The 14527-nt window shown below is 41.4% G+C and overlaps 1 protein-coding gene across 3 annotated transcripts in view; it reads left to right on the top strand.

The window, feature by feature from the left end:
- SPMIP7 (sperm microtubule inner protein 7) overlaps window positions 1–14527 on the top strand; it is a 62488-nt gene that overhangs the window by 3538 nt on the left and 44423 nt on the right. For all 3 annotated transcript variants that reach the window (XR_009260625.1, XM_058725581.1, XM_058725580.1), the window contains exon 2: window positions 4536–4633. Coding sequence is in view for 2 of the 3 variants with exons in the window: in XM_058725581.1 (XP_058581564.1) it covers window positions 4536–4633 (98 nt within the window). In the remaining variant the exon portion in view is untranslated. The remainder of the gene's footprint in view (window positions 1–4535; window positions 4634–14527) is intronic.

Raw genomic sequence — 14527 nt, 5'->3', positions numbered from 1 at the left:
ACACCAGTACGCTTTTTGGTGGGCGTTCATAAATACCAAAACAATATCGTAAAAGATTATATTGCCGATTTCTTGCCCTATTCCGACTTTGTCTAGACATTTAACTGGGTTCAATGCTTTTTTGTTCCTAGCTGGCTTTCTTTATCATATACCAGTCAGGTATTCTAAACTTATCCTAATTATATTCAAACCCTTCATTGGTCTTTTTGCCTCTAATTACAACAGATGACACATCTTCCTTATCACAGAGAAAATAGAGGTTGCCTGTATCACATCTTTGATTTTCCTACATTCAGCTTCCTAATATCAACACTTCTAACTCCTTGTATATCTTATTACCTTTTTTAGCCACCGGCTTAGCCCAAGCTACTAAAAGAAAATACCATAGGATGTGTGGCTTAAACAAGACGTGTTTACTTCTCGCAGTTCTGAGGGCTGGGAAGTCCAGGATAGAGGTGCCAGCTAATTTGGTTCCTGGTGAGATCCCTTTTTCTGGCTTGCAGAGGACATGCTTCTTCCTGTTTCCTCATTTGGCAGAGAGAGAGACAGCTCTGGTCTCTCTTCCTCTTTTTTTTTTTTTTTTTATAAGGATAGTAATCCTATTATGGGAACCACACCCTCAAGACCTTATCTAAACCTGATTACCCCCCAAAGGCCCAACCTTCAAATACCATCACACTGGGGGTAAAAGTTTCAACATGTGAATTTGGGGGGCATGCAAACCTTTGCTCTATAACAATCAACCATTTTTAAGTGCATGGTTTATTGGCATTAAGTACATTATTATGAAACCTTCACCACTATTCATCTCCTTGTCTTTTCTTCTTAAAAACCTGAAACTCTGGGGGTGCTTGGGTGGCTTAGTCGGTCAAGCATCCAACTTCAGCTCAGGTCATGATCTCACAGTTCTTGGGTTTGAGCCCTGCATCGGTCTCTGTGCTGACAGCTCAGAGCCTGGAGCCTGCTTTGGATTCTGATTCTGTGTCACCCTCTCTCTGTCTTTCCCTCCCACCCTCTCTCTCCCTCCCTCTCTCTCTCAAAAATAAATAAACATTAAAAAAATTTTTTTAAAAACCCTGAAACTCTGTACCCATTAAATATTAGCTTCTTATCTCCTCCTCTTCTCCCAGCCCCTGGCAATCACCATTTTTCTTTCTGTCTCAGAATCTGGCTACTCCAGAAAATATACCTTTGTATGATTTTGGTCTTTTAAAATTTATGAACACTTGTTTCGTGGCCTACAATATAATCCGTTGTATAGAATGTCCATGTGCACTTGAGAAAAATGTGTGTTCTGCTTGGGTATTCTGTTGGCGTGTTCTGTATATGTCTTTTGGGTCAAATTGTTACTGTTTGAGTGCTCTGTTTCCTTATTGATCATTGTCTAGTTGTTCTCCCCATTATTTAAAGTTGAATGTTGGAGTCCCCAACTATTATTATAGAGTTATTTCTGCCTTCGATTCTGTCAGTATTTGCCCATGTACTTGGAAGGTCTGATGTTGGGTGCATATAAATAAAGTATAAAGTAGAAAACACAAGAACAGGAAAAATCAACTAAACCTTAAATTGGTTCTTTGAGAATGACAAAATTGACCTACCTTTAGCTATGTTGAGAAAGAAAATTCAGAGAAGACCACTACCAAGGATATTTTAGATGCTGAAGAAACACATCTCTAGCCATTAGAGGAGGAAAACACATGAATAAGAAAATATACAGGGGTGCCTGGGTGGCTCAGTCAGTTGAGTGTCTGACTCTTGGTTTCAGCTCAGATCATTATCTCATGGTCATGAGATAGAGCCCTAAGTTGGGCTCCATCCTAAGCATGGAGCCTGCTTGGGATTCTCTCTCTCTCTCTCTCTCTCTCTCTCTCTCTCTCTCTCTTTCTCTCTCTTTCTCTCTCTTTCTCACAACCCCCCCACTCATTTGCACACTCTGTCTCTCAAAATAACTAAATAAATATTTCCAAGAAAAAAAAAGATAAAAAATATACAGAGAATACTCCTTAAATATTTCTTTTAAGGTTTTGTTTCTTGGGGTGCCTGGGTAGGCTCAGTCGGTTAACGTCATCGGCTCAGGTCATGATCTCACGGTGGTGAGTTCGAGCCCTGCGTTAGGCTCTGTGCTGACAGCTCAGAGCCTGGAGGCTGCTTCTGATTCTGTGTCTCCCTCTCTCTCTCTCTGCCCCTCCCCTGCTCATGCTTATGCTCTGTCTCTGTCTCTCTCGCTCTCAAAAATAAATAAACATTAAGAAAAATTTAAGGTTTTGTTTCTTTAAAACCATCACATTATAGAAGTATTTTATGATAAAAATGATAGGTCCTATGGAAAAATACCATTTGTGGCAGACCCCTCCAAACTCATACACTTTCATGTGTTGCACAAAACTCACAATGAACATATCACAGTCGCAGACATGTCCCATCTCTAACAAGGGAAGAACTAATACAACATCTTCCTTGACAAGGGACTTGATACTTGTTTGGTGGCATGAAAGTGGTGAAATGAGACTATGCGTAATGAAGAAAAGGTGTGTGATCGCTGCTCCTGAATGTGGCCATTGGCAGCTCACCGCTTTCAGTGTGTGCCTGCCCTTTCCCCCACCAGGGCATGAGGTCTGTTTCTTGCCCACGTTGTCTCTGGGCTCTTGCCTACAAGACGTCATTAGCAACCATGATGTAGTGGAGCCTGACTTCAGGACTTGCACATTGGGATTAGTCCTCTAGGGATTCTTCCTCCGGATTCTCAGTGACTATTTTGTGACAAATCCAGCATGGGCCCATAGGAAAAACAAACAAACAAACAAACTAACAAACAAGGCACTGGTCAGCAGGCCGAGCTGAGCTCCCACTGGCCAGCCATGTGAGGGAGATGATTTGGGACCGCATGAGCTCTCCCAAGCTACGCCACATGACATACAACCCCTGCCTGGCCTCAGAGTCCCGGGAGATGATGAATGGTTGTTTTAAGACACTAGGTTTTGGAGTGGTTTCTTCTGCAGCCGCAGAGTGTGAAACAAGGTAACGGCAATGCCATCGTCTTACTTAGATGTGAGCGTAGCGACCCTGACGTGAGCAGCTGAAATTCATTGTCCTGTTTCCTGTCTCTTACTCTGCCTTAAAAATCACAGTTTAGGTTTTGTTGTTTTCCTACTTTCCTCTTTGGTCAATGACAGCAAATCGGAAGGACACCACAGAGTGCCATCCTGCTGCGGTGGGCACAACGGTCTTCTGGAGGGTTTCGTTTGGCCAGCTGGCTGTCACCGACAGAATTATCCTTGTTCTCAAAATGGAAATAACCATGGGCTTCAGCACGACCTTTCTCACTTGGCCTTGACCTCCTGCCTCTGCCTCTGCCTCTGTATTTTCTCTTCCTGTGGTAACAAAGTGCCGCAAACTTAGCAGCCTGACAAACCCATTTATTAGCACCCAGTTTTGTGAGAAAGTCTAGGCAGACTCAACTGGGTTTTCTTTCTTTTTAATTTTTCAATTTTTTAAATTATTTTTTTTAATGCTTATTTTTGAGAGAGAGAGAGAGAGCAGGGGAGGGGCAAAAAGAGACAGAGACACAGAATCCAAAGCAGGCTCCTGGCTCTGAGCTGTCAGCACAGAGCCTGACGTGGGACTCGAACCCATGAACAGCGAGATCATGACCCGAGCTGAAGTTGGACGCGTAACTGAGTGAGCCACCCAGGCACCCCTCAACTGGGTTTTCTATTCAGGATCTAACTGCTGAAGCCTACAGTGTCTGGGGAAAATCGACTTCAGGCTCATTCAGTTTGTTCAGAATCTGGTTCCGGGCATCAGAGCTGTCACAGCCAGGGACACTCTGCTCCCTCAGGCTACCTGTGCTCCTCCTCACGAGGCCTCCTCTGTCTTCCAAGTCAGCAGTGGTGTGTCCAGGCCTTCTCAGACTCTAATCTTTCTGACTTCCCCTTTGTCAAGGTTAGATCAAGAGTTGTCTTCGGGGAGATAGTCTCAACTCCCCACGGTCTGGCTGGGCCAGTATTCTTCCTCCACACGCCCACAGAGCTCAGAGCCCAACTATCCTTACAGTTGCTACACGACATTGCGATGATCTACTTACACGACTGTCGTTGCTCTTTGTTCAGGAGCACCTCAAACCCAGGAACCCCCTCTTCCGTCTCTGCGTATCTATTTCCACTTACGGCGCAGTAGATATTTGTTGAAGTCTGTGTGTGTATTTGCTAGTGTCTTAGAACTTCTATCAGTTAGGTAAGTTATCTACATGGTAACTAGACTCCTTTGTGTGGCCACCGTCCCCGACCGCACACTCATCTGCAGATTCATGGTACCCAACAGGCCTCTTCTAGTAATGAGTGATACATACCAAGTAATTCCACATCGTTATAATTACCCTAAGATGGAAATTCAGCTCTCACTGCTGAGAAAAGTTGTTAGGTATTCCACCGAAACGTTAATTAACGTCATTTCTAATAGGAAATACTTCTGGCGGAAGAAAAGATTTCTAGTACACCTTTAAAAACCCAAAGTACATACATTTATTTTTTTTTCAGGTTGGACAAGCCCACTGAAAGTTACTCCTTTACCACCTCGTCACGAAGCGTGCTCAATAAATCACACATATGTATTTGATGAAGAACCATCATGCACGGTAAGATTGTCTTATGGGATGGGGTTACACAATATTTGCAATTCATTTCATTGTCTGTGTATTTGATATTTTATGCCCTGGAAAAAAAAATAGCTACTGTTTATAAAGTACTTCTTACGTGCCAGGCACCGTGTAGCCCTTCACAATGATTGTGTGTCATGTGTTATCGTTTGTCGTCCTGTAGCAATACTGTGGGGGAGGAGAGAGCAGGAAATGCTGGTAGTGCCCAACCCAGATGCCCTTTCCTGGCAAGGGCACCCTCCTCCAGTAGCCATGAGTGGTGGCCACCAAATGCCTGATGGCCACCAGCCTGGAAGACTGCGCCCTCCTACACGGTCTCCTCAGACTTTGGCCAATGGCTGACTGACTTCCTAGAGGAAACACACCTGAAACTAAGCTGGGTCCACATTCTCACTAACCTCTTTCCCCCTAGGGTGCTCCGACAGTGTATTACTTGAGTGAAAATCTTGCTTCCATCCCTGCTTCTGGACAAGGCAGCATTGTTATTCCCACCTTACTTGAGAAAGCTAATGCCCAGTGATGTTACATAACTGACTTTTTAATTTAATTTCAAGTTCGTTAACATACAGTGTAGTCTTGGCTTTAGGAGCAGAACCCAGTGATTCATCTCTTACCTATGACACCCAGTGTTCACCCTGAAAAGTGCCCTCCTTTTAATGCCTGTCATCCATTTAACCCATCCCCCCACCTGCCTCCCCTCCAGCAACCCTCAGTTTGTTCTCTGTATTAAAGAGTCTCTTATTGGGGCACCTGGGTGGCTCAGTCAGTTAAGCGGCCGACTTCAGCTCAGGTCATGATCTCACGGTCCGTGAGTTCGAGCCCCGCGTCGGGCTCTGTGCTGCCAGCTCAGAGCCTGGAGCCTGTTTCAGATTCTGTGTCTCCCTCTCTCTGACCCTCCCCTGTTCATGCTCTGTCTCTCCCTGTCTCAAAAATAAATAAAATGTTAAAAAAATTTTATAAAAAAAAAAGAGTCTCTTATTTTAACTGCACACTAAGTATGAAACCAAAGTTTAAACCTGGGTATCTTTCTGAATTTAATGATTATGTTATTAATCATTTTTCTATGTGGATTTTATTGGCTCTAAACTCTTGCTATTTAAATGACTGGAAGACTACCCAAGGGATATACAGACAGCTCAAGGATTTTTCTTTTTTTAAAAAATAGCTTGGGGCGTCTGGGAGACTTAATTGGTTAAACATCCGACTTCGGCTCAGGTCATGATTTCACAGTTCTTGGGTTTGAGCCCTGCATCGGTCTCTGTGCTGACAGCTCAGAACCTGGAGCCTGCTTTAGATTCTGTGTCTCCCTCTTTCTCTGCCCCTCTCCTGCTCATGCTCTGTCTCTGTCTCTCTCAAATATAAATAAACATTAAGAAAAAAATTAAGAAAAAACCCCAGCTCTATTGAGACACATTTCATATACCACAAAAGTCATCCATTTAAAGTGTTCAATGTTTTTTTTTTTTTACATTTTTAAAAATTAAGTTTAGTTTTGAGAGAAAGAGAGAGAAAGTGTGAGTGGGGGAGGGACAGAGAGAAAGGGAAAGAGAAAGAATCCCAAGCAGGCTCCGCACTGTCAGCACCAGAGCCTGATGTGGGACTTGAACCCACGAACCATGAAATCACGACCTGAGCTGAACTTGGACACTTAACCAACTGAGCCACCCAGGTGCCCTAAAGTGACTGATGTATTTTTAAAGGTGCGCACGAAATGGAGCAACGTCACCACAATCTAATTCTAGAACATTTTCATCTCCCCAGAAAGAAACCCCATAGCCATTAGAAGTAAAGATGTGAATACTTCTAAGGAATCAGTGTCCATTTCCATGACCCCCATATGTATTCCTTTCCACAATTGATCTCTGCTTGTGGATTTATCTGTAACTGTTGTGTTAGATTTAGTTCTACTTTTCCCAAGTCTTCCTTCACGATTGCAGAGACTGATTCGGCCACAGAGGGGATTGGGGCACACGTCCCACAACTGTCAGTTGTACCACAATGAGTGGCGAAGGAACCAAAAGGGTCCCTCAAAATCCATATCATCAGTGCCTCCTTTATCTAGATGCCATCCAGCCATGCCGGACTTCCTGCTTTTCCTTGTCTACAGAGTTTTCTTTATAAGAAAATCTTGCCCTTAGAAATGGGGTGGCTCAGTTGGTTGAGCGTCTGACTTCAGCTCAGGTCATGATCTCGCAGCTTATGAGTTCGAGCCCGGCATCGGGCTCTGTGCTGACAGGGCAGAGCCTGGAGCCTGCTTCAGATTCTGTCTCCCTCTCTCTCTGCCCCTCCCCCGCTCATGCTCTGTCTCTCTCTTTTTCTCTCTCTCTGTCAAAAATAAACAAACATTTAAAAAAAAAATGGGGGTAATTTGGCCTGTTTTGAGCCATTCTAAATTCAGATAAAATGCGGAATGTGGTTGAAAGGATAAAGAAAACTTGTACTTACTAGTTTCACTCATTCCATCTCCAGACTTTTCAAAGAATCCATTGCTCCTGTAGGTAAGTCCTTTGAGAGCAAATCAAAGTAAACATTTTAAGAAATGAAAGGCATTGGTGCCTTTTGTTTTTCATTTAAGCTGCAAATTCATGGCAAGTCTCCATGTTTTATCTAGTTACCTATTTTAAAATTAGACTACTGAAGTAAGTGCTTGTCATGTAAAGGCTTATTAGCATCTTTATTTAAATTCAAAATAAGTTTAGACTTCTTCTCGCAGAAAATAAATCTGGATATTTTATTTCCAGTAGTAGAAACTAACCAGGTAACATGGGGCAATACTTCTAATGGGAAACAACCAGATTAATATTTCACTTTTATTAAAATATCAAGGGGCGCCTGGGTGGCTCAGTCGGTTGAGCGGCCGACTTCGGCTCAGGTCACGATCTCGCGGTCCGTGAGTTCGAGCCCCGCGTCGGGCTCTGTGCTGACAGCTCGGAGCCTGGAGCCTGTTTCGGATTCTGTGTTTCCCTCTCTCTGACCCTCCCCTGTTCATGCTCTGTCTCTCTCTGTCTATTTAACGTTTAAATAAACGTTAAAAAAAATTAAAAAAAATATCAAAAAGCTAATAAGGTAGAAGTGATTGGGTCAGAGAAAGGATGGAGACTTTAAAATGTAAGCCTAGCACTCAGGGCCACTTTGGCCATACAGGAATTTGCCATTCTAGAAGGGAAAGCTAAAACTCTGAGCCGGATCTTTGGTGGTCTCAGAAGTATAAAAGATCAAAAGTTGGAACTGATCTCTGAAAAACAATCCACTGCTTTGGGAAGAATACCTGGAGGCTGGTTTCTTAGAAAAAGGATGCATCAATAGGAAAAAGCCCTTAACCAGACTAAAGCCTGGCTTGGTCCGAGTAAATGAGAAAACTCTAAGTCTTGAACTGGTATCGAGGTGATCTTAGATTCTTATCATTCCCAGGATGCCGGCAGACAGAAACAAAACTTCTCTGGAGAAAGATAATATGTGACTAAGCCTTAAATTATTTCCATCAATAATGTTTTAAAATAAAATGTCCAGCATACAATCAATAGTAACCAAACACGTAAAGAGAAAGGGCACCGTGAATTAGAATCAGCAGAATGAAAGAAAACAGAAAGACACACATTGATTCTAGACATTGAAAATATGCAAGGAGAGAAAAGGTGAGTTCAGAATTTTTGTAAAGAAATTAAAAATTACGAAATGGGAAATTAGGAAATTGAGGGGAAAGGAGTTCCAGAACTGAAGAATATCATAAACAAAGAACAGGGCAAGTGAGCACAGTAGCTGATCTGACGCTGGTGGAGAGAATTGGAGAGCTAATAGGTAAATGAGGAGACACCATTCATGATAAAGCAAAAATGCACAAAAAAATGGAAAATACGAAGTGAGAGTAAGAAACATATAGGAAACAGTGACAAAGAGGAACGTGTATTTATTTGAAATCCCAAATGTATAGACGAATAGGACAGAAGCAGTATGTGAAGATGTAACTAGTGTATCTACTGTGTGCCCATCTCTGGGGGGTTCCTGGAGGGTGCCCTCACGTTCCCTGCTGTACATGGAGAGTTAAGGCCCCGCACAGGCACCAGATCCCACAGCAACAGCTTGTCAGTGTTCCTCCCAGCACCACGGCAAACGGCAGCCCAATTTTCAAGAGAGAGAGATCCAAAACATGGAAGACACAAGAATGGAAAGAAATAGGAAATTCCTGAAAATTTTGTTCACATTGTTTATGGTAATTGCATTGCTCAGAATCTGGACCTCAGCAGTCTTTTTTTGTTAGCTCTTGTGAAATTTGAAGAAATTTTAGGAAGTTGAGGCATTTATGATGTTGACAGCAATGAAGGATCTTAATGCGGATGAACAATGCTGAAGTATTAGGACATAAAGGAACATCTCCTTCAATATCTTGTCATAGAACCTAAGAAATATCTAGCATTTGTAGAGAAATTTCCATTGAGTCAGACTTCAGAAACACTGATGAATTCAAATAGGAAATGTAGTCCCTTCCTTATGAAACAGTACACACAAAACATGCAGAGAATAGAAATAGAAGATTCGCCAGCAAGAGAAAAGCTCCTATAAAGATTTGCTTTGATGGGCGCCTGGGTGGCTCAGTTGGTTGAGCATCGGACTTCATCTCAAGTCATGATTTCATGGTCCATGAGTTCGAGCCCTGCATCGGGCTCTGTGCTGACAGCTCAGAGCCTGGAGCCTGCCTCGGATTCTGTGTCTCCCTCTCTCTCTGCCCCTCTCCCACTTGTGCTCTGTCTCTCTCTCTCTATCAAAAATAAATAAACATTAAAAAAATTTAAAAAAAAAAAGATTTGAGAAAACCGTGTAAACAATAAACTTCAGGATCTGCAAACGTTTCATAAAGAAATTGAAGATATATAACATATAGAAATGGCAGCTTATAAGACCTATCAGGAACTGGAAACGATGGGTTTTAGAGAAAAATCCAGATTCCAATGAAAGATGTTACCATGGTATCAATGATATACCAAAATGCTGAAGAACTCGAAGAGAGCACAGATTTCAGAATCTTGGCCCCTTCAAGGGGAGGACCAATCTTACCCACACATTACACACCAACCTTATCAAGACATGACCCACGGGACACAGGTGATTGTGACAGACCTCATGAACTCTGCAAAGTTCACAATAAAAGATATTTTAAATGAACTGTGACCAATTCTAATTTAGTGGACTTTTTAGAAGTAAAAAAATTGATGTGATTTTTGCCTTCCCACATGCCTTCTCTTTGCCAGGAGAGCCATTGTTTTTATGTGCTGGTTTGTTCTGCCTGTAACACAGCTCTTATTCTTACCAAGGTTTACATGTTCAAGAGAGACATAGAAATTACATCAATGATATAGCAACAGTTGATTTGGCAAAGATCCAATACATATTATTGTACAACACTAACAATGGTAGGTTGACTTCAATGACCTCTATGTTAAACATAGATTTTTTTTTTAATTTGTAAAGACACTGAAATATCTGTTCATGACTCTTGCTGATAAGAGTCACTGTAAACTGTGTGGCAATTAATAGGACAACAGGATATTGGGGGATTTAGTATAGACAAAACTCATATAGTAGAATAAGGCAGCACAATTAGTTAATAAATATAAATATAAATATAAATATAAATATAAATATAAATATACTGGGGCAACTTGATAGTAATAATACACACACACATACACACACACAAGTATACCTTCTTGCAAGGACCATTCGTAAAATTACCACATATCATAAGACAACCTGGAAATTTTCAAATATTTCATTTTTAAATTTTTTGGCTTAGATGTTTATTTTTTTTACTTTAATTTCAGTATTATTAACACACAGTGTTGTATTAGTTTCAGGTGTACAATATAGTGATTCAATAATTCCTTACATTACTCAAATAGTTTATTTTATTTTTTAATGTTTATTTCTTTTTGAGAGAAAGAGAGAGACAGAGGATGAGAGAGGCAGAGAGAGAAGGAGACATAGAATCTGAAGCAGGCTCCAGGCTCTGAAATGTCGGCACAGAGCCCGATGCGGGGCTTGAACTAACGAACCGTGAGATCGTGACTTGAGCTGATGTCAGACACTTAACCGACTGAGCCACCCAGGTACCCCTCAAATATTTTAAATCACACAGAGTATGTTCTTTGACCACAAGACCATTATAACAGATCAAAAACCCTAGAAAATCATGCGTTTGGAAATATAAAAATGTATTTATGGACATGAGTCATGGGCCAAAGGAAAAACATAAGGAAAATGGAAAATGTCTTAAACTGAATGATAACAGCAATATCATAGAAAAATGTGTGGGAATTAACTATAATAATGCCTAGAGGAAAATATATAATCTTTGATGGTTATGTAACAACAGAAGAAAACCTGAAAATTCAAAAACTGATCAAGTTAGTAAAACATGACAAAATCCATTTTTTTTTATAACGTACAAACCCCGCACCTTCAACATGTCTAGGACACAGAGAAATACTAAACTTTGAATGACTGCAAGTTAAAAAAAAAGAAAACATAAAATCCTAAAAAGTCATGCTTCAAGCACTTAACAGAAGCCTTTTTTTCGGTAAATGAGGACAGTCTTGGAAAACGCGTGGTAGAGAGAAGCCGGCCTACTACTGATCTAACAACCACCGCTAGAAAGATAGACTCTGTCTGCAGAGAAGGAATTTAAAAGCATACACGACTTGAGGTGGCAGTCTTTGAAAGGCATTAATTGAGAGTCGCCTTTTGGAGGTTGAGTGATGAAAAGGAAAAAATAAATAAATAAGGGAAAGAGGGAAAGTTAGTATTCTGAAAGGCAAAGAATGAATTGAGTGGAGGTGACACAACCCCTTTGATAACAATTGCCTGGGAGCCTGGGTGGCTCAGTCCGTTGAAAGACCGAATTCAGCTCAGGTCATGATCTCACGGTTTGTGAGTTCGAGCCCTGCGTGGGGCTCTGTGATGACAGCTCGGAGCCTGGAGACTGCTTCGGATTCTGTGTCCCCTCTCTCTCTGCCCCTCCCCCGCTCATGCTCTGTCTCTCTCTGTCTCAGAAATAAATAAACATTTAAACAAAAAACAATTGCCTTCCAGGAGGAAACAACTTTATTAGAGAAAATGCTGTACTTCGCCACACGGACAGAAGAGGGCAGCATTGAACTAAGAATATCGTGAACCACCCCAACTCCATCAAGTGAATGAAAGAAAACGTGATAAATCTATTCGAAGAAACTATAACAAAAGAATCGAAATAAGAACCAAAATACCTTAGTAAGAATACAACATACCAAATCAACTATAAAACAGAAGAAAACTGTATTGTAACACTCCAAACTGAGTTACGTGTTTCAAACAAGCATCTGAGGATATGAAAGGCTGTCTTGATACAGATTTTGAAACTTAAATACAAATAAAATTGACAGTGAAAAAAAGTGAAAGAAATGGAAAATTCATTCAGAAGCTAAGGATCGCACTATGCCCAAAGGAAAATATATTCATATAAAAATTTAAGAAGGGACACTGAAGAAAGGCAGGCAATCACCCAAGAGAAAACCGGAGATGAAGAATCAGTTAAAAATATCTGACTGAGGGGCACCTGGGTGGCTCAGTGGTTAAGCACCCAACTCTTGATTTCAGCTTAGGTTGTGATCTCGTGGTTCATGAGTTCGAGCCCCATGTCGGGCTCTGTGCTGACAGCTCGGAGCCTGCTTGGGATTCTCTCTCCCTCTCTCTCTACTCCTCCCTGCTCATGTGCACTCTCTCTCTCAAAATAAATAAATAAACATTAACAAAAAAGAAAATCCTTTCTCCAAAGTTAGAAAATGAACAGCTATGTAAACCAAAAGAAAGTACAACAAGAAATTTTAAAAAATAAGAGAAGAAAGTGAGTGAAGTGTAGATGAAATGAAATAGCAGCTGTTGCCTTTACTTTTCTGCCTTAAACAGAGAAAATTGGACACAATATGAGAAATAATAGTTTGCAAACACTAGAGAAAAGGTAGTGACGGATTGCAATCTCTAAGGAAGGGAAAATATGTGAACCCTCCGATTTCACCAGGTTACTCCCTGGAGGCAATTTCTGAACAACAGTCAAGTCCATACACACCTTTAGGCTCTTGTTCAGTTGAGGAGACAGAGATTGGGGCTCTGGGGCATCCAAAAGTTTGTGGACCAGGGCACCAGAGAGGTGGGGGCTGCAGAGACAGTGCTCTGGAGAGCTGGGGAGGAAAATGTGCAGCCCTGTGAGCACTGATCTGTGCACTGACAAGAGGAAAGTACTGGAATTTGGGAAAGACCAGACCTGCTGTAGAGAACTGCATGATCATTCTCTGAAGCTCCAACAGCGCAGGGGATGGTTCAAGTGCCCACAAAACTGGAATGAAGATACCTTGGAGGACACAGGACGTCAGGCAGGATCTTCAGAAGGATGTCACTTTTGTAGTCAGGCTTTCTTAACCCTACTCCAAAGGTTCCTGTGGACCTGCTCTGACAGGTTAAAGGCAACCCTCAAAAACATCCATGGACTTCCAGTACTTAACTTTGTGCTGGAACATATTCTAACACTACTTAAGAATAAAAAAGTTAATAGAGAACCCAAAAATGGACCCACAAACATATGGTCAACTCATCTTTGACAAAGCAGGAAAGAATATCCAATGGAATAAAGACAGTCTCTTCAGCAAGTGGTGCTGGGAAAACTGGACAACGACACACAGAATGAGCCTGGACCACTTTCTCACACCATACACAAAAAGAGTCAAAACGGATGAAAGACCTAAATGTAAGACAGGAAGCCATCAAAATCCTTGAGGAGAAAGCAGGCAAAAACCTCTTTGATCTTGGCCACGGCAACTTATACTCAACACGTCTCCAGAGGAAAGGGAAACAAAAGCAAAAATGAACTACTGGGACCTCATCAAAATAAAAAGCTCCTGCACAGTGAAGGGTAAGAAACAATCAGCAAAACTAAAAGGCAACCAACAGAATGGGAGAAGATATTTGCAAATGACATACCAGATAAAGGGTTAGTATCCAAAATCTATAAAGAATTTATCAACCTCAACACCCAAAAATCAAATCATCCAGTGAAGAAATGGGCAAAAGACATGAATAGACATTTCTCCAAAGAAGACATCCAGATGGCCAACTGACACATGAAAAAGTGCTCCACATCACTCATCATCAGGGAAATACAAATCGAAACCACAATGAGATACCACCTCACACCTGTCAGAATGGCTAATGTTAACAACTCAGGCAACAACAGATGTTGGCAAGGGTGCGGAGAAAGAGGATCTCTTTTGCATTGCTGGTGGGAATGCAAACTGGTGTAGCCACTCTGGAAAACAGTATGGAGTTTCCTCAAAAAATTAAAAATAGAACTACCCTAGGACCCAGCAATTGCACTACTAGGTATTTATCCAAGGGATACAGGTGTGCTGTTTCAAAGGGACACATGCACGTCCATGTTTATAGCAGCACTATCAACAATAGCCAAAGTATGGAAAGAGCCCAAATGTCCATCGATGGATGAATGGATAAAGAAGATGTGGTATATATATATATATATATATATATATATATATATATATATCACACGCAATGGAGTATTACTTGGCAATCAAAAAGAATGAAATCTTGCCATTTGCAACTACATGGATGGAACTGGAGGGTATTATGCTAAGTGAAATTAGAGAAAGACAAATATCATATGACTTCACGCATGTGAGGACTTTAAGAGACAAAACAGATGAGCAGAAGGGAAGGGAAACAAAAATAATATAAAAACAGGGAGAGGGACAAAACATAAGAGACTCTTGGGGCGCCTGGGTGGCGCAGTCGGTTAAGCGTCCGACTTCAGCCAGGTCACGATCTCGCGGT

The sequence above is a fragment of the Neofelis nebulosa genome, chromosome 4, assembly GCF_028018385.1.
Source record: "Neofelis nebulosa isolate mNeoNeb1 chromosome 4, mNeoNeb1.pri, whole genome shotgun sequence".
Lineage (NCBI taxonomy): Eukaryota > Metazoa > Chordata > Mammalia > Carnivora > Felidae > Neofelis > Neofelis nebulosa.
This window is presented reverse-complemented; position numbering and strand designations above follow the sequence as displayed.